Genomic DNA, 27,806 nt, shown 5'->3' with positions numbered 1-27,806 from the left:
TCTAAGCCTGCATATGTTCCCACTGAGTTCAAATCAGAGCCAATGGGATGCTCCCGGGATTACGCACTTTGGTGAAATCAGGCCACAAAATATCAGCCTCTTGCTGAACTAAGCTAGGCGGGAACCTGATACAACTGATTGTTTTGTTCAGCACATACGTTGAATCTATTACATTGTGGTGATATCAGCTGGTAAGCTGCAGAAATGCCTAATAATTTATCCAGCACCTTAACATGGGCATGCTTGAGCCACTTCTGAAGCTCCAACCTAAGGAGCACTTATAGAACCACTAGCACATAAATAAACATATTTCCCCCACAAACAGTATTTCTCATATCAGAGATGCAACAGTCAGTCTTGGTAGATTGACAGGCTTCATGTGAGATATCTTATAAGTCATTGCCACTGGCAATGAGTGTGCCATACAACAGAGAAGCTATGACTTTCTGACCATTTATAGACCTTATACAACTATACTCGTTGACCCTGAGGCAATCTGCGTTCTTATAAGGATAGCAGCCTCAGGTTGCCTCAAAAGTACTCCTGTTCTAATATGTTGTCATCTTCCCTCTGGCCTGTGAAGTAGAAGTCTTTTTACCTTTACAAAAATGCAATTGCATTTTATCATGGTAGCAAACAACCACACCAAGTAACAAAATATCCCATCCAGCATTGCATTGCTGGGGCCCAAGTGAGATGACATGATGCTGAAATTCACTTTCCAGATCAACACCAATTGCCACGTCATTAGGGCAGTGCCAGTTGAGGGGATTTTTCACAATGGGATGATTTCACAACTGGACACTGTGACAACTCCACCATGTCAGTGCTGTATTACAGACAAGTCACCCAATTCTCAGTGTTAAAACAAATGGCTTTAGAGGGAGACAGACATGGCATGTAGCAAAAATGATATGTTTTATACCTCTCTCAAGTGTTTATATCCTCTCCTGTATAGGGCATCACACAGGAGCACAGAAAGCACGCACCACTGAACACCACCCTGGCTGTGCTCACACCCCAGCATAGAGGAGCATACGGGATGTGCTCATGTGTGTGGAGCTCCAGGAGAACCATTGCTGGAATACACGATGACAGAGGCAACAAGGCTTTGCTGGCACAGGTTTGCACATGCTCAGCAACACTTTGCACATATATTGGCAGGCTCTCACACAGATAGTAGTTGGGGCCAACTGCATTGACATGTCCTTGTTTATGGTTTGGAAACTGCAGCAACATCTTGATCCTGAATATATTAAAAAATCCCTTAGCCCTTCAACATACATACTGTAACTCTGCTGTTCCCTTCAGTCTACAAGGAGTCTGGAACTATAGCTCTGGGAGAAATTCAAGCTGCATGGTTTATGTTACAAATCTGCTTTTACTGAAATCTGGTGAAAATGGCAATCAGTGTGCTTAACCATTTCACTCCTAATAATTTAACTGAAGCCTTTAGGCAATGCACTGGTGGATCACTTCTGGTTGAAGAAGAAGTTGAAAAGGACAGGGTGGAACTGAAAGCAGGAATTCAAGTTCTCCACTTCTTCAACAGCAGCCCTGCTCCACCTCCTATCAAGATAACCTAAAGGCTCCAGCCCCCCAAAATCTCTCCCTGTGGAAGCTTCCCAAGTTCCAGAAGCTCCAGCTCTCAGATCCTTGTGTTCAAATCTCTACTTCTCCTCTGACAATTAATAATGTATAATGAAGTTCTTGAGCAACACAAAATATCAGGTATTTTATATCAGAATATATAAATGTACAAAGTAAGTCTTCTAACAACAAGAGAGACCATGCCCAGCCAGGTGCTTTATGTGACATCAGAGGTATAATTTAACTGCAGTGTGCCACTAATACTGTGACATATTCTCCTGCTACAGGTATAGAACAGATGAGTACAACTCCATTTTACTTTCTCTCTCATAAAATTCAAACCCATTTCCAAACTGACAGCTATGGTGAGATCAGAGATTTTGATGAAGAACTGCCTTCCAGTTGGTCCATGGAGCTAGTCCAGCTCCAGAGGTGGTGCAATTCAGAAGGAGAGAGAGAGCAGGCATAAAGATGCTGACAAAAATGCATGGAGGAATGTAAAGGAAGAGGTGTAGATTATAACGTAATATCATTCTGATATTATTTTTCCCCCTGTGCTCTGCAGGATGCTTAGCAGCAAAGCCCAGCATTTTTCTCTCTGGTCCAAACTGTGCCAGCATACTGCCAGAGAATTTTTGAGAATTCTCTGCTCCTCAGTAGCTAAATTTTGTCCTTTGCAGTTTTCAGATTTCTGACAGAACTGCTGGTGACAGTTGTAATAATATTCTGTAAAATGTTGTGGTGGTGATTCTTTGAATGCCTTTGTGGTTTGCTGTCCAGAGTTATAATAACCTATGTTTGCCCAGATATGTGTTCTCAGCTTGGAAGCACTGTAGCTAGCATTTACTGTTCTGCCTGGGTGACATGTGTGTGAGCATGTGTTGCTAAGCTTGTGAGCAAACTTTTCTCCAGGTATTTGCACTGTGCTTCCTACTCCCTGGGTAGCATCTCTCTAACTTCACATCTCGTGGAAAGCAGGTGATGCCAGGTTTCTTCCAAGGAGCAGAATGCACCAAGAGGACCATCAATGGCTTCAGAGCCTTGTTTCAGTGCTGTGTTTTTCTATCAGTTATCTCCTTCCTTAATCCTAAAATAAAATATTTTAGGAAAACAATAGTGAAGGGAACAGAGGAGAGTCAGAAAAAGAAAAATGCAGGTCTGTGACTGTGAGACCAGAGACAAGATTCAAACCAGCATAGCTGCACAGAGATTAAGATTTGATAAAATAGTTTACTTCAGATGACAATCTCACTCTGTTCCTCTCCATGAGTTTATATTCCTCAGAAGGATGAGATAAAATAGCCAGTGCACATTAACATTAGCCTTGTCTTAGATCTACTTATACATGTCTTTAGCAAAAACTGTTGAGTGAAACTTTAGGGACCACTTTGTGTGACTTACACTGAAATCATGTATGTGTATATGAGGCACCAATTTCAATTAAAATTGGGGTAAACTTTGGAAAGAGAACTCTAAACAAGGCTAAAAGTAAGATCCAAAAATCATTTGAAGTCTTAAAGGACCTACTCCTGAGTCTTTCTATAGCTTCTCAACCCTTTATATATCTGTGTTCGTGAAGAAGACAACAGAAAAGAAGAAAGAGATGTGAAATATGCATGGTACTGGACTTAGTTTTATATTAAAAAAAAAAAGACGTATTCCAAAATACAGTGTAATACACTGGACCCTGATAGTGTATGGATACTATAAAAGCCACAATCTCTATTCTGTGCCAAGCAATAGCTCCTATATATATTCAAAAACTACATTCTAGTCTGCTGAAAGATTGAAGAGAGTTAGTTATTGAGATGGGAAGAAAGGAGCTGAATATATTTTGAGAAGAAAATCCTTCATGGTTTGGCTATACACAAACAATGCTACACCCCCTGAAAGCCTGGTTCTTGAAATGAACTCGTGCTCTAGAGGAAGGAAAAGCTGAGCATCCCATCCAAGTGACTGGCCCAATTCACTCCTGCATGCCAGAATTACACAGCATTTGCTATCATTAAAGAAATGCGATATTATGTTATTAATATATATATTACACACTACAGTTGTGGAATCACAGGCCAGACAGGCCTTTACCCCCTAGTACCCCAATACTCACAAATGAAATCCCATAAAGAGAGCCTTTAATCTATGTGCTTATTAACCATTATTATTAGAGCATCACCAAATTTATAAACTTAAAAGTGCACCATCACAAGGCTTTAGGTTCAGTGGATGACAGCATATTGGGATGCTAAATAGTAAAATTGTCCTTAAGAGTTTACATTCAAGAGCCTTGTCAGAAACCCCAAAATCCGTAGAGCTAAACACAATTTATGTGGAGCAGCTATGCACAAAATCTTCTTCCAAAGCCAAATTCTCTTATTGATGTAAACTCTGCTTTGTCTCTTACTCCTTTTACATGCCCTCTCCTGCATCTCTTCCCCTGCCCTCTCCTCAAAAGGGGGATCATCTTTTGCCTGCTGAAATTAGCCATCAACATATCCTGCTCTATTCTTTGCTGTCTCTTCCTGACCAGTGATGTTGAGTCACATCCTCTATGGGGGACAAATAAGCCTCAGAGGCACAGTAGAGTGTCTCTTGCCTGAGAGTAGTTTCCTGTGCTGCTTTGCTCCTGCTTTCTGATCACCTCTCCTAACTCCGCACTTGCCTCCCAGTTCCAGACTATGCTCCTCTCCCAGCTCTGGTCCTCATGCTGAGCTGCAAAAAAATGTGCTCGCAGGTGGTTACATTTATTATCAGCTGATGGAGGTTTGATCAACAAGAAAGGTTAAACCATGATTCGGCTAAGCGCTGAACCTCCCAAGAACTCTTCCTCTGGCAATGATCCTACAGTCTGCTTCACTCTCCAGCTCCATCTCTTCTGTTTTTCATGCTTTCCTGACCTCTGATTTTCTTCCTTCCTGCTGCTTCCTTCCCCTTTTCTCTTCCCAGTTCGCTCATTCTCCCTCCTGTTGGGTTTTCCACCCCCTACATCTCTCTGTTCTCTCTTCCATGGGGTATACGCAGCCCCTGTCCTTGCTGTCCCTCTCTTGCTACCCCTCACTCTCCCCCACCATATGTCCTGAAACTCCTAAGGCAGTAAGTCTAGCCTTTGCACACTGCCATCAGGCTGAAAGGAAAAATCTGAGTCATGCCCCAAGCTGAGATTTCATTGGCACTTTATGTTTTCAGCTCACTTTTTGTGTGTTTGATACTAATAAGAAAGTAAAATTGAGAGCTATCACCCAACTTAATAACCTGATTTAGGAAAGAGTTAATTGTGTTGAAATCCCTTTGTATTCTGGGAACATAGGAGGGTGGTAGGCCCTGTGTATGTCCCATGTTTTCTAGGTTTAGGCCATGGTCTACTGAAACGTATGCATGTAACTACAAGATCTCTTAAGCCAGTATGCTTACATTTCTCCGTGTGTTTTCTTGATTTAAGCCTCAGCTGCTATTAAAAGGGAAACTTCTACTCTGGAAATAGAAACTCAAGATAAAAGGACTTCAAATAAGCTGAAAAACTTTAAATTTAAAAAAAAAAAGCAAAGAGAAAGAAAAAAAAGAGAGCTTTATAGCGATACATTTATTTTTTAAGAACTAAAGAATTATTAATTCTATATATATCTATACCTCTGCATACAGTCTTACAAACACAATCATTTCCCTACTTTTTCCTTTTTCTATTTCTCTTAATAGAAACAACTTTTCACACTGAAAGGATACATGGAATAACATAATTTTTTGTTTATTATTTTAAACAAAATATAAGGAAATCCAAAATATCTGCTTTGCAGTCTAATATCAATAAACCTCCATGAGATATCTACTGATATGGTGATCCTGACACTTGTGTGATAGAAAGCAGATACTATCACAGCCTCACAATTAATTCAATATCATTGTTGTTTACCCCTGTTGTATCTGACCATCCATTACTGTAATGGATCTGCCGAGAATTTTCTATCTCAACAGCCACTCTCTTGAAATCATAACATGCACCTTTTCCAGGTGTAATAGAGAAGAAGAAGGTAGATTTGTCATTGTTCTAAGGAGCTAATGCAAGCATAGTGCCCTCATATTAGCACAAATGTAAATTACCCCAAAGAAAGAAAAAGGAAGGGAGGGAGGGAGGGAGGGAGGGAGGGAGGGAGGGAGGAAGGCAGGAAGGCAGGCAGGAAGGCAGGCAGGCAGGCAGGCAGACAGGAAGGAAGGAAGGAAGGAAGGAAGGAAGGAAGGAAGGAAAACTAAAAGTCACCTCTTAGTATTTTGCTCAGTTCAAGGGAGAACTGGTGGGAATAGGGAATATTGCACAGCTTTGTACTGTCCAAGAAAAGCCACAATGACATTCCTTCAGCATGCTGACAACATGTTTCCTGCCCAGGTATTTTCTGAGATGGGGTCTCTTCTGCGCAACACACACAGCTATGGAAGGCAATATTATTCATTGCCAACTACACTACAAATTTCAGCTGACCCTAACTCCGCTTTCAGGTATGCTGAAGAGAAGAACTGTTAATGGTTTGAGGTCTACACTGAGATCAGGAAAGTTCCCTTTCATTTCTTCACCCTGCTGGACTGTGTGATTTGAGTGAAATTATTTAGTCCCTGCATCCTGCAGTTCAATACATGTGAAATAGGGCATTTTCCCCAAAAAAATGACATGTTAACGGGCATATACACAAGGTTGTGGTGGGTTCACAGACTGTGGTAACAAAGATATCTGACAATATAGTCAGCTTCTAGAAGAGCTACCAGAAAAGCTGGTTGACTGCATTTATCTGATATAGATATCTAGATATATTAGAAAGAACAAGAGCAAACAAGAAAGCAATGTGATCTTCAATTTAATGGTAGTTTCCCTATTGAGAGACTGTAAGAAGTATGTATAAGATAAGCTTTAAGAAGATAAAAGTTTTAGGTCCAAATGCAATGCCAGCTGAGGTGCCAGGGTGTGTATCCATTCTCCCTGAGAGCTCACTTTGGATCACACCCCATGGATCTGCCACCTGCAATCTTCCAAAATCTCTCCCAGTCTCTGAATCCTCTACAGTGAGGCAATGAAAATTATGCACCTTAAAGAGCCATTATGCACACTAAAAAACAGCAGATCAAAGGAGAATTTAGGACAATAAATAATGTTTTCCTTCTTTAAAAAAATTATTCCGGGAAACTGTATTGCTCAGGGGATTGGTACTGGGATATGGAGCCTTTCATCACTGATCCAAACATGACCCAAGTCAGTAGTGACCAAAAAAATGGTTACCGTTTGGCAGATGCTTTGTGGCCTAGAGTATTTGAAATGAGTTGATGGTCTTAATCCAGTTCCCAGTGGACAACTATCCACATCACAGAAACCACCAGCACAATTGGCACCCTTATTGGCAGCCTTAGCAGGTTGGCCAAGGATTAAATAAGTACAGAGACTGAGCCACCCACTTATGCCTATCTAGAGGTTGCCCCTCTAGGTCATGGATGAGACACAAGGATGGGGTGGAGTGGGGAAGCTCACACACCCTCTGCTTGTGCTGTACTGGTTTTGTGGGTAAGGAGAGGAATTCATTTTCCAGGGCTCTGATTCAGGCACCCTTCATAAACACTATATTCCTGCGCATACGTTTAAACATGAAAGGAGTCAGAAATGGAGAGACTTGCAGGTTTAGTGCTCTCTCAAAAAAAAAAAGGAGGGTCAGTCTAATTTCCAGGGAATTCATCAACCTGCGTAGTTATAACGGGGTTGCATTTAACAGAATGTGTACAAGCAACCTGTAGAAGTGAGAAATACTTTGAGAAACATTACTTTCGCTATGCTATGTTGTCAGTCATCGTTTTAATTATCTCACAAGATGTCTTAGGGGGAACACAAACTATGCCAGCTACTGTCAGCAAGCTAACGCTGATTTCTAATTAGGTATACAATAGCAACTATCATGTAAGCAAAGATCTGACAACCTCAAAAAATAAAAAATTAGAAAATCTGTGCAATATGAAGAAAAGCAAACGAGACTTTTGTTAGCACTGAAAGTGTTTTCCACTTTCAGAGAGGTAAAATATACCAGGCCCCTGATTTACCCTTACCCAGCATATGAGATCTTCTTCTGAATTGATGTATTTTGCCACGTCTTTACAATAAACAGCAATGTCCTAACAAAATACTGTGAGATAAATCCTATAGTAACTCAGGCAAAGTTTAGATGGAACCAAAATTTAAGCTTACATGAAGGGCAAACAGGAAAAACGTTGCACGTGCTTCCCTGTGTGAAGGCATGGAGACATCTCCCCTTCCTGCAGCCTAAGCAGGCAAGGCTGGAACAGGAACCACAGTGTGCGGCTTGTGGCAAGCAATGACAGTTCTGCCAAGTAAAGACACAGGGAACAAATGCTGCGAGCAGCATGAGGCCCCCCTTTCCTGTTCACCTCAGTGGCAGCCAGAGAACCTTATTGCCTGTCAGATGTTATTACACCAAGTCTTTAATAAAACAGTAGAAAGATGTGTACCTGTCAGGTATTCTTCATTACCTGACTGATTTAATACCTAGCTGCCATACCTGCCTGCAGCATGACTGAAATGCAAGTCAGCCTGCAAAAGCGAAGCATTTGCTACCTTCAGGAAGGAGCTGCCATTTGGTCTTTGTTACAGTACAGCCCTCATATATTTTGGTTTTCAAAGCCGTTTCTGTAAAATGGAAACTCCGGAACGGAAAAGTGGTGAATTCTTAAAAGGGTCCTTGCCTGTGATATAACTTGTGCCTAGTCGGGGGCGGGGGGGGGGTATTTCCATTTGTTTTTATTTGCACCTGTAGTGGCAAGGTTTTGGTAGCAGGGGGCCACAGGGGTGGCTTCTGTGAGAAGGATCTAGAAGCTGCCCCATGTTTGGTAAGGGCCCCACTGCTGGCCAGAGCTGAGCCAATAAGTGATGTTGTTTTGCGCCTTTGTGAGAGAATATTTAAGAGAGGGGGAAAAAAAAGCTGCGCCACACAGCAACTGGGAGAGTGAGAGGAGTGAGGAACAGCCTTGCAGGCACCAAGGTCAGTGAAGAAGGAGGGGGAGAGGTGCTCCAGGTGCTGGAGCAGAAGTCCCCTGCGGCCTGTGGTGAGGACCATGGTGAAGCAGGCTGTCCCCCTGCAGCCCATGGAGTACCACAGTGGAGCAGGGTTCCACCTTGCAGCCTGTGGAGGAGACCACGGTGGAGCAGGTGGACCTGCACCGACGGAGGCTGCAGCCTGTGGAAGACCCCTGCTGGAGCAGATTCCGGGCCGGACCTGTAGCCCGTGGAGAGGAGCCCACACAGGAGCAGGTGACCTGGCAGGAGCTGCTGCCAGTGGGGGATCCGGGTTGGAGCAGTTTGCTCCTGAGGGATGGACCCCGTGGTACGGACCCATATCTGGAGCAGTTCTTGAAGAGCTGCTACCTGTGGGCAGCCCATGCCGGATCAGTCCAGGAAGGACTGCATCCCATGGGGGGGACCTCACAGCACAGGGGACAAGAATGACCGAGAAGGAGTGGCGGAGAAGAAGTGCTATAGACTGACCATAACCCCCATTCCCCCGTTCCCCTGCGCCGCTCGGGGGGAGGAGGTGGAAGAGGGTGGTTGGGGGGGAAGGTGCTTTTGGTTTCTTTCCTTTGTTTCTCACTTCTCTAGCTTGATAGTAATAAGCAATAAATCTTACTGTTTCCCTATGCTGACTCTGTTTTGCCCGTCACAATAATTACTGTGCGATCTCCCTGTCCTTATCTCAATCCTTGAGCCCTTTTCATTGTATTTTCTCCCCGTTCCTCTTTGAGGAGGGGGTGTGAGAGAGCGGTTGTGGTGGAGCTCGGCCACCCACCCAAGTAAAACCACCACAGCACCTGAAACAGAAAGGGAAGGTCAAGGCTTGGAAATAAGCACAAAGTGATGAGAAGTAGGAGCTCATAGTAGCAGGGATACCACTCAGTACAGCACCTGACCCTGGATGTCTACACACTCCTGCCATGCCAACACATGCTAGATGTGAAGAGCACCCTGATATAAGTACTTGACCTAAACTGAACAAATTTCCTAATTGCAGTAAGACAACACTTGAGGGTGTGGTTACCACAGAAAATCACACCCATGGACAGATTAGGAGCACCTGGCTGCACCTTATGCCTCCTTCTGCCCCTGGGGCACGATTATCTCATCAGGTGCCACCTGCCAAGTCTTGTTGCTGAGCAGCAGGCATTAGCACACTATGGAGCTGGGCTAGGGAGAAGAGAAAAGAAGAGCACACAGGGGCAGCAGGCGCAAGTGCTTGTCCCAGCACATTCCTTAAAATCAAGTATTTACACTGAGATGATGCGTTGGTTCTGCTCAGAAGCACAGCTGTGTTTTGGGTTTACAAAGGAGCAAGGTGTTGTTTCTAAAGTCTGCCCTGCACCCCTCACATCCTTAGCATGGGTTGTATTGTATTACTGGTTAATGGACAGCCCTGAACTTGCTGCTCTCCAGCCACAGTGTGGCCTACATGAGACCAAAAGAGATGGGTAAGCTCCCTGCTAGGGGGTTTCAAAATGGTTTGCCTTTTTCTCCTAGAAGAGGACAAAGCCAAAGAGAGACACAGGCTTTATGACTTCCAACATGTTCTGACCATGAAAACAGCGTGTCAACTTCAAAGGATGACCAGGTGAGGTTGTGCTCTGCATATTGTCTCTGCATGCATGTCTTTCTCATCCCTCCTGTTCTCTTTCATCCCCAGTTCAAGGTGTAAAGCGTAACCCCTATAGCAATTAGTGGATCATGGCCTAGCAACAGAAGACAGACCAAACCTCTGTCTCTGCCAGGCCTATTGAGCTCCTCTGGAACAACGAAGATCATAAAACTCAAGACAAAGCTCTGAGCCCAGAGGTAAGTTACTCTCGGTCGAAAGGATCTGTCTGGGGAACAAACCTTCAGAGATTAGACTAATCCAGAGTGTGATGACCTTTGGGTCATAGTGCAAGAGCTTCCTCTTTGATATATCTTTTACAACATAACCAGAGTGACATTAACAACAATAACCTGACCCTATCCCAGCCCTCAGAAGCACCTACCCTGGGCAGAGCTCCCCAGGGACAGAAAAGGGACAAAAGACTCCAGGAAGTCTACAAGGGATGTGCCAATCTAATTGTTGTGGGCAGTGCTCAGATACTGTGAGGAGAGTTGCCAATAAAGGAAAACAAAGAAAAACTGTAAAGCTAAATTATGTACCCCTTAAGGCCATGGGAGTGAAGAAAAAGGAATTTACTGTGAATCAGATGAAGCCATATGTATTTGCACCCTCACCCTTGGCCCTTTTGATAACATCAAAGTCCACTGTATATGAAGTTACCCCAACTGATTTAGCTGTAGCCCACAGCAGTAGGGAATCAATGTAAGTCCCCTTTTCTGCTCCTTGCTCACTGGACTTTACAGACATGCTGTTCTCCAACCAGCAAAATCCTCCTTTAAGGCTCAGCACAACAGGTCTGATTCAGAAATGTTACTTACTCTTCATTCCCCTTGAATTTCTCACCCTGAGTCATCAGACTACAGTACAACTTTAATGTGGAAAGTTTTGTGGGTACGTTTTTTTTTAACTTCAGAAAAGAAAAGGTACAACCAGAGGGGGAAAAAAAAGTGTCTCATGGTTGAGAGGACTCTTTTAACCAAGGAGTCACATGGCTCCCAGGCCAGCAGCCAAAGGAGTCATGAGAGATGCTGCCATTCCCCAAGAGCTCCCTTAACCATGTCCTGCCTGCTGCCCAGGCTGCCACCAGCCACCGCCTCATGCCCAGCAGCTCTCCCTGGCCGAGCCTTGCTTGGCTGCACCCATGGGTGTCTGGCCAGCCTCCCAGGATGAGGAGAGACAGTCAGAAGTGATGCTCATGACCCAGGGAAGTGGCCACACTGGACATGGTGGTGAAGCAGGTGAGTGCGATGCCATCTTTCTGATGAGACACAGTCACGCTGACTCTCCTCTTTGCTGTCAGAGAAGAGTCACTGAAAGTAATGACATGGCACTTACACTGCATTTTCCATTTCCAAAGTGCTGTGGCAGCTTTTGGTTTCCTCCCCTCCCTCTAAGCCATGCCAGCACTGCCATTGCCCTGTTAAAGCTGTGAAAAACTGAGGCAGACAGAAGTCAGGCCATTCAGCATCTGAGGTTTTCCTCCAGTCTCAGACCTCCTCTGTCATCACCACAGAGCAAAACCCACCGCAGAAAAGCTTCATCTTTAGAGGGGCTACCCTGCTGCCCTGGCCATGGTCCAGGTCAATTAGAGATGCACTTGGGCTTTTGCAGATGCTTTCCTGCATTACTGTGGGGGATGTTAGGACCAGTGCTGGCCCCACATGTGCTCACAGCTCTGCCATATGCTGCCTGGCAGCTGCAGCGTTCTGCCCCAGCCATGAGTGAAATGATCCTTGCCCAGTTCACTTGAGTACTGGGAGGATTAATTCACTTACAACCCTTGTATGAAAGCAACTATTATTAAATAGTAGTCATGTTTTATAATTATGTTTCACTTCAGCCAGATTAGGAGGGTGGATATGATATCCAGACCCAGAACTGCCATGCTTAAACAGTTTTAAATTAAATACACCTCAAATTGTTTTCCAGACCCTACTTGCAGGCAGACAGTGGTTTATATCTTTATGAGTTATTCTTACTTCTAGATTTGAAAGCTGGGCTTCCCCACAGTGCCTTGCACACAACAAGCAAATGCTGCAGTGTTTTTGAAGTGCTTCTCCCCTCAAAAAATAAATAACGTTTTGTTTTTATGTCAGCTCTTACTGTCACCAGAGGCCATAATGATTCTTTCAATAGTCCATAGAACTGATTTTGGGTTTTGTCTGACATGGAGGAATAGCCTCCTATTAATATTGCTTTTGCTGTATGTTCTTGGGAAGTATGGCCACATTCCCTTCAAATTTCAAAACACCGCATGCCTGTGCCAAGGCTGCAGGAGAAGGGATGCTGGAAGAACAAGACTTGTGCTGACTTTGGGCTTGGTTCTCCTCTCACTTGCGCCGCTCTGTCAGCTTCAGCACAGCTGCTCCTGCTTTGTTAAGCTACTGGATTGCAGATGCAACCCCAGGGGATGGAAGCCGTAGGCCTTCATGCTGAAAAGACAAGATATTATAGGAACTTCCCAAAATGCTGCACAAACCTCTGGTGGTGGCCATCCAGAAGAAAACACTTTTGTTGTGCATCCCAGGTATGTTCTGGAGGAAGAGGCAAATCATCAGCGTTATATTTGCGCTTTGTACCGAAACCACAAATCTGCCAGTAAAGTCTACCTAGCATCAGGGTGGCTCTACCTCAGATAAGCAATCTGGGACACAGTACAGTGACCAGTGGACTTGCTGCCACTTCACAGGGGAAAATTCTTCTGCCACATGTTAAACGTCTGAGGCTAGCTTTTGCCCACAGTTGCACACTTGCTATACCACTGGATGTCCTTTTCCCTAATTAGTTAGGAACTCAGGATGAAATCTGACCTTGGACAAAGAGCTGGAACACAGACTATGTCACCATGATGATTACGTGGGATTTTTGCATTAAAGTGAATTTTATCATTAGTGGGTTTCTGCCACAAGGGAAATCTGATCCACAGGCCTAGGATGAGAAGAAAACATAAGTACAAAACTGTAGCTACAACATGGGTACAAATTGTATCCACTTTTAAAATTATTTCCAGAAAAAGATACAATAGCTCTCTAATTTAGCCTGCCATCAGATTTTCTAAAGAAGGTGTGATTGGTCATAAAATATTTATCAGGTGATAATTATCTTGCTGTCAAATCCTAGTAGAAGAAGGATTTTTTTTTTTTTAATGAAAGTGATGGCTTTGGCCATAGCTATCTTAACTTTGCAGAAACTGTCTATACTCTGCTAATACTGAACAAGATAGCTAGCTGGCAGCTTCCTCAGACTTTCAAGAAAACTGCCTTTAGAGGAGAAACAAAGCCTAAGAGAAATGTGGAAAAAAAAAAATCAGTGCTTTGAATAAAGGTTTGTCCTAACAGCATTCAGGCAGTAACAGAAGAGAGAAGTCACAGAAATACATTGCATGTAGATAGAGAACTCTACTAAGAAAATCCTTTGTGTCTCTTTAGCTAAAATTTTGTCACATTTGTACCAGCTGAAGTATTTGCAAAGCTCCTTATGCATGTATTTTAGCAAGAACAAATATATAGGAGCTGTCTTGAAGCAGCTACCAAGTCCTATGCATTTTTTCACAAAGGAGGGAAAATGTGTCCTTGTACCTTTGGGGCAGGACTGAAGGGAAAGTAAAAGAGATGGAGAAGGTGCTAATAATCCTTAAAGGACTGAAAGATATCCTTAAGGAACCTTCTTTCCCTGGCTTTTCTTCCAGAGCATGCCTGAGCTCCTGATCTTTCTTAGCTTCCCAAGTAATTCTGGGCTTGTAAATCCACAGCTTTCAGTGACAAACTTGTTCGGCTCTTTGCCTGCGTACACAGAAAAATTCCGCAAGTCATGGATATTTTGCTTTCATGCATTGATATTTTGGTTATGGCTCTCATGGCCAGAGGCCTGGCTGGTTCCCACACAACTCTTCCATGTAGGGTGCTACTGCCATACGATAAAAGTTATATGCCTCAACTGGGACAGGCTGGGGCAATGCCATCCAGGAGGGCAATGAAGCATCAAGGAGGAAGGAACAAAGATAATGAGAAGAGTCAAGCATATGACCTAGAGCTGCAAACAGCCAGCTGTCAGGTAGCAAGCAGGTAGAGGTGTTTTGCCAATGTGTGTGAAAAACACTGGTGAGAATCCACTGTGGGTTAAACAACGTGCAAAGGTTATGGGCTGAAGGAATCGCCCTTGCAACATTAAGCAGTTCTGTAATGTCTGGTGTCAGCACGCCTGCAGAACACCTTTGATCTAGAGCTGGTCCCAGCTTCCTGCTGTTTGTAGTGACCTGGGAGGACAACAGCATTAAGGTGTGTTTTGAGGAATCCCTCTGACAGTATTTCAGCCCAAATTACACAGCTGCATGCACTAAGAAAACACTTGGCACCATTCCACCTTTACCGTGCCATATTGCCAGGTCCACATGGTGTATTTTTTCCATTGCATAAAATGTATTTGTCAGTCTAGCAGTATAATTGCAGCTTTCTTTGTCTAGCTCTTTAACACCTCCTTTGAAAGATTGTCTTCTGAGGGATTAGCCTTGTTCTTTAATATGCTAGCATATCTTCTTTAAACCTGACCTGCTCATCTGCACATTTAAAGATGCTTTATATCCAATGGTAGTATTGTGTTAGTAATGCAACACATGTAATAATTGCAGGCTGTCATCCTACAAATTCTAGATGCTACCACCTTTCCTTATAATTACTTGTCATGAGTTTTTAAAATTTAAAGTGTGCTAGAAATCTAATCCCCAGAACCTGCTTGCCACAAACTATTGAGAATGGGTGCTACATCCATCTGCATTTAAATTCAGGGATATCCGGTGTTTGGCCTAGACCAAACAGGGAGAAGGGTGGCATGTTTACCAGAGCCCTATAGTTTTAGACAGGGAATTTTAGTTTGGGTGTCTTGGAGAAATGGTAGACTTGATCTTCTAAAGCTACTACGAAGTCATATCACAGTCACTTTCCTGCCTTTGTGTGGCAGCTTCAACAGATGGAAATAGCCTCTATCAGACAGGTAAGCCAAGCTTACAGTGATTATGGCAGCACAGCATGCAAATCTTCTTTATTTTTCTTGTTTCTCCTAAGCAAAAGAAAAGGTGGTTTAGGTGATCCTAAAAAATAGTCAATATAATTTGGGGGTTCACCTGTTCTGTATCTAAGACAACACATCTGTGGAGGCAAAATAAAGTCTTATAAATGAGTATTATGAAGTTCTATGGAACAGAAGTATCTAAAGATCCCAAAAGAGCTCTCTTTGCACACTGGATGCTGCACAAATAGAGGCTGAGAGAGCAAGTTTGCCCCCAAAGCATACACAGACTCAGCAAAAAGATGAACAAGACACGAGAGCAGGGAAACAGCAGATTTACACCACAGTCCAGTGACTGAGCCAGAGACAATCCTATTCCAATAACAAGTTTTATCACAGAGGTCGACATAGCTCTGATCTAACTGGGATAGGAAGAATGGGCTCCTCTTGAAGAGGCTGCAACACAGAGCGGGCTTGCTCTTCTGTTTGTGTAGCTCCCTCCTACACTTCCCAGATTAAGAGAAAAGCTTCAGGGACCATCTCCAGCAATCCTAATCTTTAGGGATTAGGCATGAGTACTTTCCTGTAAGCATATGAAAAATACATGCTCCTTCTAACCCACTTCCCACAAACATGGAGAAGCCCTGTTGTAAAGGAAGTGGAATTATAAGGACTTGACAGAATCAGCAGAACAGACGCAAAATGTGCAGAGGCATTTTTCTCCTACATTTCATAATCTGCCAGTAATACCTACTGGCTAATAAAAATTATTTGCTATACTGTGGTGTCAGAATGCTTAGCTGTTCTGAAGGTTTATGCTGCTATTACCTTGTACACACACATTCTCTTACAAGTTATTCCCAATCACTTTTTAGCAAATAACTGAATTAACTCTATGTACCAGCAGATAATCCCCAAAATAAGCTTCTTAAGAACACTCTCATGTTGCTAGTGAATGCACCCAACCCTGAAGAAGATGAACAGTGAAGGCGGTACACAAATGGAAAGCCAGAACAGCCCTGTCTTTTTCAGAAGCTAATTATGTGTATGCGTACAGACACATGTGCACTTAAACACGCGCTGCGAGAAACGGTGCCAAACAGTGTTATATCTAATCCTGGTTTTAGACATTTATACTAACTACATCGATATTATTAAATGACAGTTGTATACTTTAAATATGTAATTGGATTACCAACATACGTCCACTGCATTAACATATATCAGTCATCCTACTACCAGCCATTCTACCTGAAGTCGGTTTTCTTTTTCGAAAAGTCAGACACTAATTGGTTGTAAAAATGTTTACAGTGTCTCAGAGGGCCAGAGGTTAGTAGGTGAGCGTGCCGGAAAAGATTGCTTTAGCAGATAGCATGCTCACAGTACAGAAATCGACTTTATAAAGGAGTTTGTTCTTTAAATCTGGGTGTCTTCTCCAGGCTATTGCGCGCTTAGCACCGAGGCCTCGGGTGCCTTTTTGCTTGCGCACTTTTCAGAATTGCACTTGACCAGGATGGGCTGTGTGTTACAGCCGTGCTGGCAGAACACGCGAGCCGTGCCGACCCGTGCCGTGCCGTGCCGTGCCGTGCCGTGCCATGCCATGCCCGGCTCGCAGGCAGCGGGACAGACGCGGCACAGACGCGCCGCTCTCCCTCTGCTCGTCCGCTGCAAACTGCCCTCGTGAGCTTCGCCTTTATCCCCTGAGTACCAACAGCTCGGAAGACGATTTGTTGTTCGCACGGCCAAGAGATGATAGAGATCTCGGGCACAATTAACATAATCATTGACAGTCCATGGAAGTTTAGTAAACAGCAGCTTGGGAAGCATCCTCCCCTCTAGAGAGCGAGGGTAGCAGAACCAGACAACAGAAGATAATGCTCGAACAGGCTCTACTATGCTTTAATCTTCAAAAGCTACCATTAGTAAGCCTGAGGAGTATATTTACCCACAAAATAAACACCACAAGTTCTCTAGGCTACTGTCCATTAAGCACTGAAATAACTCCTCTTTCTTTTCACTTCCAAGCGGGAGCGAGGCGAAGCATCGCAGCGCGCCCAGCTCGCTCCGGGCTGCTGGGAGGGCAGCAGCGGGGCCGAGCGAAGAGGGGTCTAGGGGAGGAAGGTCGAGGGGAGAGGGGATGGAGGGAGAGGGGATGGGGATGGGGCGACCCGGTGGAAGCGGGGCCGGGGCAACGGGGCCCCGGGGAGGCGGCCGGCTGCGTCCCCGCGGGGTGATGGATGGCCGGAGGGACGTGCGCGCTGGTTTCGGGCTGCGCTTTGTTGGCTTTCACCTCCTGATCCCTTTCCCTTCTGCTCTGCTGGACTGCAATAGCCCCCGCGGCTCCGGCTCCGCGGGTCCAGCTCCCGGTGACCTGCCGCCGGCGGGATGAACCGAGGCAGCATTATTTCCCCGCAACAAGTTCGCATTGTCTCAGGGCAGCGCTCAAAAGATCCCCGAGCGGTTCGCTCTAAATAAAGCAGGCTTTGCTCCCCTTGTATTTCCCCTCAGCAGTCGCCTTAGTATTATTATTATACTTCTATAGCTTTTGCTTTCGGACCTTATAATTATATCACACAGCAAGGGAAACCACTAGCATCCCAGCATCTGGTGTGCGGTTTAAAACTTTTGTTTCAAGATTTGAGCTATTTATAGAAGGCAAACTTTGTAGGATAGTAATTTCCTACGGTTTTGAGAAGAATATGGCTACGTTTATATTAAATGGGTATATTTATTTATTTATCACGACTCCTTCCTCCTGTTTGAAAAAGAAGATGGCATTGCAATTTTTTCACGGGCTGTTGGGTCACCTACCAGCAGACGCATCCCTCCTGGGAAGAGAAGCGGGCAGACCAGGCTGTTTGGTCTAATCAATAGCATCCCACCGAATTAAACCTAACGTGGCTCCATAAATCAAGCGCCTTTAAAAATCGGTAGCCAAGGCATGTGCATTTCATTAAGAATTAAGAATGCAGGAATAGGCGTTTAGTTTCTTTTTATGTCTGTGTTTATTCCTACTTTTCTTGCCTACCAGTGGGCTATATTTTTCCATAGCCCACAAAAAAACACGCACACGTGCTTGTTTGTGTGCATGTGTATTGCTCACTTGCGTGCACAGAAAGAAAAATAGTCGGATGGATGAATGGATGGATGGATGAATAGGATAGATAGGTGGATGGATGGATGGATGGATGGATGGATGGATGGATGGATGGATGGATGGGTGGGTGGGTAGGTGGGTGGGTAGGTAGGTAGAAAGAGAAAGAGAAAGAGAGAAAGAGAGAAAGAGAGAGAGAGAGAGAGAGAGAAAGAAAGAAAGAAAGAAAGAAAGAAAGAAAGAAAGAAAGAAAGAAAGAAAGAAAGAAAAAGAAAGAAAGAAAGAAAGAAAGAAAGAAAGAAAGAAAGAAAGAAAGAAAGAAAGAAAGAAAGAAAGAAAGAAAGAAAGAAAGAAAGAAAGAAAGAAAGAAAGAAAGAAAGAAAGAAAGAAAGAAAGAGAAAACCACATGCACCTCAGGGGTAGGAGCTCCAATTTTGCACCCGCCGTGGAATAGAGGTCTGTGCTCGCCGCGGGGGTGGAATAGAAGAGAAATCCGCCCGGCACCTGCAGCCGAGGGGAATGTGAGGAGGTGACACCGAAGCAGCCTCTTCCCAGCGCAGGCGGGAGCCAAGGCGACTCCCCGGACACAGCCGGCGACCTGCCCGCCTCAGAGCTAGCCCCGGGCCCCCCCGAGCCCGGCGCCCCGCACGGAGGGGCGCGCCGGGTCCCTGGGGGATGCTCAAGGGAGGGAGCGAGTCCGGGCGCTACTCCAGCTCCTCCAGCCCCCGGTGCCCTCCTGTCCCCGCTGCTGCCCCAAAACTTGGGCGCGCCTCGCCTGAGGGCAGGGGCTCTCGGCAGCCCCTCCAGCAGCCCCTCGGGGCTCTGGAGCGCAGCCCCGACCGGGCTCCAGGGCACGGCGGCGGGTCGGTGCGGGGACCCCTGGCCCGCTGCCCCGGCACCCCCGGCCGGCGCCCCGGACCTGCCCGGGACCCGCAGCAGCGCGGCGGCCGCCGCTCCCCGCAGCCCGCACGGAGCAGCCTGGCCGCTACCTCTCCCCCGCAACATTAAATGCAGATACAGATATTAAAAAACCGAGCCCGAAACTCCTTGCAGTCCCACCCACCGACTCTCATTTCCCCCACCCCTACCTCCACCCCCTTCCTCACAAGGAAAAGGTCCTGGAGCCAGCTCTAACTGCGGGACTGCAGATCCCTCCTGAGCAAAAGCACCCGCCTAGCGTGCGCCTCCGCGCAACGCGGCCGCGGCTCCCCCCTGGCTGCGGGCTGGATCTCCCCTGGCGAGCACGGAGCCGTGGCCGTCTCCTCTCCGGCAGGAGGAGGAGTCGGGCTCGAAGGCCCCGGGGAGACGCCGCTCGGCTCCGCTCCGCTCCGCTCCCCGTGCCCGCCGCCCTCCCGGTGCCACCGCCCCGCGGAGGGGCGCGCAAGGTCCCGGCCCCGGCGGGGCAGCCCCGGGAGTTACCTGGCGGTGCACCTTCCCCGGTCGGGGCCCGACCGCCAGCAGCTCCGCCGCCACCACCACCACCACCGTCATCATCATCAATCATCATCACCATCATCATCCTCACCACCAAGCTCTGCGCGGAGCTGCCGCCGCCCGGGCTGGCTGGCTTGTCCCGGCTCCCTCTGCTTGCATTGCCCCTAGGCAGCTAGCGGGGGCATTTCAAACGGTATTTGGAAAAAATAACAATTAAAAAAAATCTGGATCACTTACAGGTAACTCCCACTGGTAAGGATGAGGAAAATCTGAGGGTAATACACTGAGAGTAACACACTGCGAGATGAAAAAAGTATCATGGCTGAATCCCGTTTACACTCTTGGAGTTCGCTTCCTTGGTTATTCCTTTCTGGCCCCCCCTGGTCGTAACTCCCCACCCTTTTTGGTGTCAGCTGTGGCTTGAATCTGAGTTGGAATCCAGTCCCTTGGGCTTGGGGGGCTTTGTCTGGTTTTTTTTTGTTTGTTTGTATTGTTGTGTCTAGTATTCCCCTGGTGCTAATGCTGCTCCCTGTGCAGAGTATGTGCTGCTGCTGCTGCTCTCGCTGCTGCTGCTGCCTCTGGGCTCCTGCCTGTCATGTCTCAGTGGTTGGAAGTTGTTACAGTGGGTTCTCGTGTTGGAATGAGGATGGTTTAAGGGATTTGGATGGCAGAAAGTGCCTCTCTCTCTCTCTCTCTCTCTCCCTGTTTCTGCAACTCTCCTGAGACTCGGGGCTGCCATTGGGCAGTCAGTCACTGCAATCCGCCTACTTTTTTTCTCTCCCTCTCTCTCCCTCCTTTTTTTTTTTTTTTTTTTTTTTTTTTTAAGGGGAGGATGACAATGGAGAGACACTGATCTCGCCCGGGCTGCAATGCACCCTCTCTCCCCGGGCCAGCCCTGTCCGTACGCCCAGCTCTCGGAGCGGTCCCCACCCGCTCAGCGCTGCATTTTGGGGCGGCTCGCTCCGTGCCTCGGCGAAGGCAGCTCTTGGGCTCTGGTTCGGAGACGTCCTGGAGGAGCCGGCAGCTCCTGGTTAATTGCTTTGTGATGGGTGGCTGCCCCAGCTCCCCCAAAGGGCTCCGCCGTCCCCTCCAGCCCCGGAGGGCTCTTGGCTCTTGTTGCCCCTGCTGTTGCAAATCAAGCTCTGGTTTCGGGGGGACCTCTGTACAAAAAAAAAAAAAAAAAAAAAAAAGAAAAAAAAAAAAGACGTGCACGTTGTCTTAGCCCGCCTAAGAGAGAAATAAAGACGTGCACACTCGTAGCTTCCTGGTGGGGCTGGCTTTGGCGTGAGAGAAGGGGGGAAAGGACGGGTGGGCAGCAGCCGGGTGACGGGGGCGAGCGGGGGCCGCAGCGCCGGGCCGGCCGGGAGCCTCTCCCGCAGCCCCCGGGGGCAGAGCTGCCGCCTCTCCCTTTCCCTCCTTCTTTCCCAGAGGATACAGGGCGGGCTAGGCGCTTTGCCGGCGGATCAGCCCCCTCTCCCCTGCGTGCCCCTCGGGCCCCGGGCCGGGGGGAGCTCGCCCCGACCCTGCTGCGGCCAGCGGGAGCCCCTCGCCCCGCGGAGCACTGGATTCGTCTGGTTTTCGGGTAAGGAAACGAAGTCCCGCTGGTGGGAACCTGCTGGAGGGACGTGGGCTTCGGGTCTCCAAACGAAGCCCCAAAGAGAAATGTGCTCCGCGGCGAGTTTAGCTGAAGTGCAGCCGGAGCGAAAAAGAACTGGGTTCCGAAGGCTCCTTGGTCCGTAGGATTTGTAATGTTCGTCTCGGGTTAATCGCCTAATGACCGAAGGAGCTTTCTTGGCCGAGAGCTCCTCCGGACACCCCGGATACACCTCCTCGAGTTAACCAGTCCCGGCACATGGGTGCAGCTGTCCCTGCGGCACAACGAAATAATCCTTCGGATGGAATCGCGAGTGCAGAATTGGTGTAAAAACGGTGTGTTCCGCCGAATATCCGATAAGAGTCTTCTCGGGGGTTTGTTTCATTTAACGACTTTCATCTACAAGATGAATAATGCATGCGCTGGTACAGTGAGCGTCATTTGGAGAACGCTATTCTCGATTAATGAGGGACAGAAGTTTAAGCCTCTCAACGATTACTTACATCCTAGAATCGTCTTATTTATTTGTAATTCTTTAAGATTCTGAAATTGTCGTATTTATACTTCTTTAACTGTGTGTGTGCATCTGTCTACACATATATAGAGAGAGAGACATATAGCTGTGTATCTCCCGTGATGCCCGTTGCCCTTCTCAGACATGTAAAAAGTGGCTGGGGCAGCAGAGCTGAAAGCGAACTGGGAGAACGAGTAGCGATTTTTGATGGGTTATTTCTACCATTTTTTCGGCTTCAGATATATTTTAAAATGTTCTTTTAAAGATGTGCATGGCGGGGAAAGGAAGGGAAGAAAGTGAATTCTAAAAATGAAAAGTAAACGCTGGAAAACTTCGAAGTAAGGCTGGCAGGGGCTGAGCCAGCCCGGCTGAAACGAAGACGCTTTGCCCTTCTGCACAGCTTCGGGAGGAAGCTAGCTTTGTCGTGTAGTGGGAGGAAAGTCTTATAAAATCAACCAAATCGTGCCGATTCATTTTGGGAAGATAATTTTTTTCGCTAAAAACGCGGGCCGATTATTACGTCGGAAAATCAATAGCAATGATGCCGGTGATAACAATAACGCGTTAAATTCTCTGCAAATTGTATCTATATGTATGGCAGTCTGGAATAGCGAGAAGTGCACTTGTTTTGTCGAATAAACCGACCTGTTAAGCCGAATATAACCCCCATAAAATGGTGTGGCACTCTAGGAGCCGGTACTGGCGGTAGCACCTAATATGGACATTTCAGCATCTGTCATTTCTTCTCCCACAAACCTGTGTTTTCTGGACAAAATACGGGCAGGGCGGCACCGAAATGGTTGCCGGCACCGTGCGATAGAAGGCAGATGAAGCAGAGCAGGCATGAATTAAGAATTTCCCTTTTATTTCTTTCATCTATTCCCAGCTGCGGTTTCTTTCTTACACCAAAACCTGCAGTGTCCGGCAGGAGATCACGTCGGAAGACAGAAAGAGCTTTGACCGCACGTCCAGCAGGCAACGCACTGGACTCCTTTCAGGTCGGAACCAGGTATTTCTTGTACCTCGCAGAGCTGCAAGTCTAGTGCAGGGGAAAAGAAGGGGGTCAAAGATGAGTCCCTTGACGCGACCCGACGTCGGGCTGGCGGGGAGCGGGCGGGCTGGCTGCGGCAGCATAGCCAAGGGCATCGCGGCAAGGGGCCGGGGGGGTCACGGTCGAAGCCCTCTCGTCTCCTCCCGGGGCCTCTCCGGGGCTCCCGGCGCTGCCTCCCTCATGGTGGCCGCCGTCGCGGCTGCGCCCAGGTACGGGGAGGCTCAGAGGGGAGCGGGATTTCTTTGGCGTTTGGGGCAGGAGCCGCCGGCACAAGCTTTCCGTGGCTCCCCGGGGCAGGGCCAGCTCCTGCCCCCCTCCTCCTGCACCCCTTGAGCCGCACCTCGGCCTCCTCCCCGCGGGCCTCCTCTCCGCTCCCCCTGGCTGCCCTCCTTCTATCCGTCCAGGAAAGAGGACGGGGAACATGGGGGGCTTGCCCCCCGAGCCCCGATCTGGGCACGGCCAGCCGCTCCGTCTTTCCAGAGGGTCCCAGCACTCATCCCCAGAGCATCCGCTGCGATTTGCATCTGCGGCACAGCTGCGATTTTGGACTTCCGACGCGTTTATTAATTAAACTGGAGCTGGCTGCTCTGTGATCTTCGCAGGAAACGTGTCTGTTTCAATCCAGCTGCCAGCCGAGGTCGCCGTTTGATTACCTCTGTTTTCGCCGCTAGATGCTGGGAGCCAGGGGGGCTGCAAGGCGCAACGGCGAGAGTCGGACCACTCCGCGCCGGAGTGGGGGTTGCTGGTCACCGCGGCTTCACCCCCCTCACCTGTGCCAGCCGGTGAGGGAGCAAGGCTCGACACGGCCAGAAACATACTGAGGAATGCAAAATGGAACTGGGAAGAACGGGAATTCCGTGGGAGGGAGTGATGGAGCAGGGATGGAGGGGTGGAGGGAGGGATGGAGGAAGGGAGGACCACCTGAGTGGGGTCTCGTTCCCTCCTCTGTACTGGGGACAGCGGCTTCTCCACTCCAAGCCGCCGCTGGGACCCTGCCGTGCCGCAGCAGCAGCCCCGCCAGTCAGCAGCTGGGCATCTTCTTGTTTTCCCTCCCCTCGGGCTCCCCTTCGCCACTGTCCAGCCAGAAAGCCCAGCTCTGATCACGTTTTATTAAGACAAGAACATGTGCTCGGCGGCAAATAACGTAACTGCATAAGCCAAGTTCTTTGCTATCTCCATCTCTTCTTCACCCTGCAAACTAAACCTAAGGCGCGGGGAGGCAAACCGTGTTTTATCTCACTTCATCGCCCCCCCCCCCCCCCATGCCTTTGCTACGCACAGAGCTCACTAGGAAAGGTATCATTACGCTTAGAGGATATGGTTTCAACAAAATGGTAGTTCCAGTGGCTGATGAAAGAGGAAATAATTGCATCCCACATGCCTAGCCTAGAAGTAGCCCTGGATCTCAGAGCAAATTTCTCTCCTATTGTTCAGGGAAAGTGAAGCATCCTCATTGCCTTACAGGCATGGTGATGGATCTGATGGGGTTTCTGTAAGGGCTTTTACTGTTCCTGCCCTCCACTCAATTTTATTTCCAGGCTCAGTTCGACAGCATTCTTGCGATTTTTTTTTTCCACCCGAATCCCCTTCTAAAACAGCCAAAATCAATTTCGAAAAGAAATCTGCCTTCCAGACTGTAACACGTGCCCAATCTTCTGTTCCCTTTACAACTAAAACCGCAGTGAAAGCGAACAGCACTAGCACTAACCCTTCTTCTGCAAACCCTTTTCTTTGAGCTCGTCTGGCCCTCCGCGAGGGACGCCTTTGCACAGAGTCTACCGGTCAGCTACCGAGGCAGACGGGGCGCCCCGTCTGGGTGGATTTAGGGATCAGGAGGACGGCGGTGCAGGTACCCGGCCCGGCCCGCACCCCCGAGGCTCCGCGGGGGACCCTTCCGCGGCACCTGCGGCCGTGGGGGCGGGCTGGGAGCCCTGCCGCAGTGCCCGGGCCACGAATTAGGTGGCTAGCCAGATGGGCGAGCGAAGGTGAATGCAACCTGCTGGGGACCCTCCGGGCAGGGCCGGGCCGGGAGGGAGCGGGCAGGAGCACCGACCGGCGTGGGCACCGCTTCCCTTTTGCTCCCGTTGCAGCCCGGTTCAGCAGCCCCCCCCCACCACACCAAATCGTGCAACCGGCTCCTGCGCTCCCCCCCCGCTGCAGACCGCCCCTATGTTGCCCCGCCGGCCCCCTCCTCCCCGTCGCCGCCCGTTTTGCTCTGGGGGGTGGCCGAGGAGGGGACGGGGGGTGGCGGCGGGCGACAGCTTTGCGCGTCCCTAGAGGGTCCCGGCGGCCGGCTCCGCGCTTGTCCCTGCCGGCCCTTTCCGTGCTGCTGGCCTGGCTCCCCGGGGACGTGCTCCCCCTTCACACACACACACGCGCGACCTGCCCCTTCGCCCCCTTCTTTCCCGTGTTGGTTTCAAGGCGGGAAGCAAACGTTTTCGGATTGCAACTCACCTTATGCATTCTTGATCATTTAAAAAAAAAATCCCACAGCTATGCAAAGACAGGATCTTTAAAGAGGTTGTAGCTCGACAGGTAAGGACTCGGCTGGGGCTCAGGAATGTGGAAATTCAACTCAAGTCAGCCTACTGCGACGAGCAATATTAATAAGGGCACCCAGGTAAGGGGGGGGAGAGGCAGAGGGAGAAACTTGGCGACTGAAATCACAGCGCGGTCTCGGCCGCTGCCATCCAGCAACGCGGAGACACCACCGAGATCTCCGGCAGCGCTGGCCGGGCCCCCCCGGTCCCCCCCCGTTCCCCCGAGACGCCCCTGCCAGCGCCCCCCCCCCCCCCCCCTTTCCCGCCCCCCCCAGTCCGCCCGGCCGCCGGGATGCGGAGGCAGCCGGAGCAGTTGTCAAGTTAATTTCACCACGTCGGCGTGATGGTTAGGAGCGCAAATTGTGTCTAGGCCTGCATAAAACAAATCCCCGAGTGCAGGTTCGGAGCAGGGATTCCCCTCCTCCCGCCCCTTTCTCCTTTTTAATACTTAAGCTCCTCTCTATTGTCTCATCAGCAGCGGCTGAGTTAACTCTGTCGGGCTCTTTTTTTTTTTTTTTTGGCTCCGAGGGTACCGTGAGCCAGAGCTAATACCGAAGCCCGGCTGAGCGGTGTAAAACACGAGGATCCGGCGTTCCCCGGTGAGCGGCTCCCTCCAGGCTCCGCGACACCGGAGCGACCCCGCCGCCACCCCCCGCACCGCGACCCTGCCCCAGGGTCCCGGCGGCGAGACACGATCGCTTCCCGTCCTTTTGTCGCTCGATCGCTTCTCTTCTTTCGGCTGCGCTTGCTCCGCGCTAACGTGACCCAAAAGACAAGGTTTGTGGTGCACAAGGACTTACCCTAGTTTGACATAGATGACTCCAAAGCATAGAAACACGTAGAAAATCCACTTGCGAAAGTTTCTGTGCATGATCTAGAGAATGGACTGAGCCATAAAAACTGCACAAAAAGTCGAACTGATCTTGTCGATTAAATCCCAGTTAAGAGCATTTCTGAAGCTGCCCAGAAGCAAAGCCGTCCAAACTGTAAAAAATCAACAGCGCGCAGATAAGCAGCTCTTCCCAGAGCCATGGTGACCAAAACCGGCTCCGATAGTAAAGCTAAAGAGGGAGGAAAACAGATAGAGCTGCTCAAAACGGTAAAACAAAAACCCAAGACAGACAGTCTGAGGAAGAAAATGAGCAAGCACTGATCTTGATCAACTGCCTCATAGAGCCCTGAAGTTCAATGTGTTTTTACTTGTTCTGACTTCCCCAGGTAACACTACGTATCTTGCAATCTATGGCTCCAGGTAGGAGGATCTCTTCTCTCTCTCTCCCTCTCTCTCTCTCTCTCTCTCTCCTGCTCTTCCCCCCACCCTGTATGTGTCAGAATCTAATACATATCTTATCTGTCCGTGCGTATGTGTGTGTGCGAGTTCTGTGCGTGTTTGTGTTTCGGTAGGCATGTCCCTCAGCCTGAGTGTTTGGGAAAACACATGAAATGTATCCAAAAAGGGAAATAATAAAAGACTCGTCGTCTCAAGCTACAGCATTTTTTTTTTCATTTCCTCTAGTATGGTAACGAGGCTGCATTTGTAATGTATTGACTTTCCGAAAGATATTGATAATTTATTATTATTATTTTCCTTTTTAATCATAAAGAGGCAGGCGTTAACCCCAGGTTGCTTATAGCTCTGTGTCGTAAAACGTGGTGTGTGTGTGTCCAGGCTATCTCTCTTTGGCCGTCCAACCCTGTTGTGCACTTAAAAACGCCTGTCACTAAATTTGATTTCATTTTCCACAGCAAGTAAACATTCCCCGTCCTTTAAAAAACGGATATACTTGGATTTTAGCATAAGTTTGGGATATTCAGTTTACTGCTCTTCGTGAAATTACTGTGTTCAGACACAGTCAAGCAAGTTTTCTCTTTCTTTCTTTTTCTTTCTTTCTTTCTTTCTTTCTTTCTTTCTTTCTTTCTTTCTTTCTTTCTTTCTTTCTTTCTCTCCTTCTTTCTCTCCTTCTTTCTCTCCTTCCTTCCTTCCTTCCTTCCTTCCTTCCTTCCTTCCTCCCTCCCTTCCTTCCTTCCTTCCTTCCTTCCTTCCTTCCTTCCTTCTTTCTTTCTCTCTCTCTCTTTCTCTCTTTCTCTTTCTTTCTCTCTCTCTCTTTCTCTCTCTCTTTCTTTCTTTCTTTCTCTTTTTCTCACTCATTTCAGAGTCGTTCAGTTTATTCCTGCATTCTGTGGAATTGCCTATTCCAGTCTATTACACAAAGTGTGTCTGTCTGGAGGCATATGTCTGCATGCATACACACGTCTAAATAGCACTCAAATACACGCTTGTGGGCTGTGGTAAGTTATAGAGATATGGATAAACCTGTGCGCCTA

General features: G+C 48.0%; 1 protein-coding gene and 1 long non-coding RNA gene across 3 annotated transcripts in view; one reads left to right on the top strand and one right to left on the bottom strand.

Moving 5' to 3' along the window:
* WNT7B (Wnt family member 7B) overlaps positions 1-27,506 on the bottom strand; it is a 97,072-nt gene extending 69,566 nt beyond the window's left edge. The window contains exon 1 of one of the 2 annotated variants that reach the window (XM_083800672.1): positions 26,282-27,506. In XM_083800672.1, the coding sequence (XP_083656798.1) occupies positions 26,282-26,352 (71 nt within the window). In that variant the 5' untranslated portion in view covers positions 26,353-27,506. Of the gene's footprint in view, positions 1-20,019; positions 20,589-26,281 lie in introns of those variants that run through there. The other variant, XM_083800671.1, reaches the window with a different exon arrangement.
* Positions 8,296-18,454, top strand: LOC310882264. Its single transcript, XR_014572875.1, has 3 exons — positions 8,296-10,226; positions 10,384-10,447; positions 11,327-18,454. It is a non-coding gene; the product is annotated as an uncharacterized lncRNA (long non-coding RNA).
* Positions 27,507-27,806: the final 300 nt, after the last annotated feature.

Source organism: Anser anser, assembly GCF_964211835.1.
Source record: "Anser anser genome assembly, chromosome: 1".
Classification (NCBI taxonomy): Eukaryota; Metazoa; Chordata; class Aves; order Anseriformes; family Anatidae; genus Anser; species Anser anser.
Note: the sequence above shows the minus strand (reverse complement) of the source record. Positions and strands in the feature narration are given on the sequence as shown.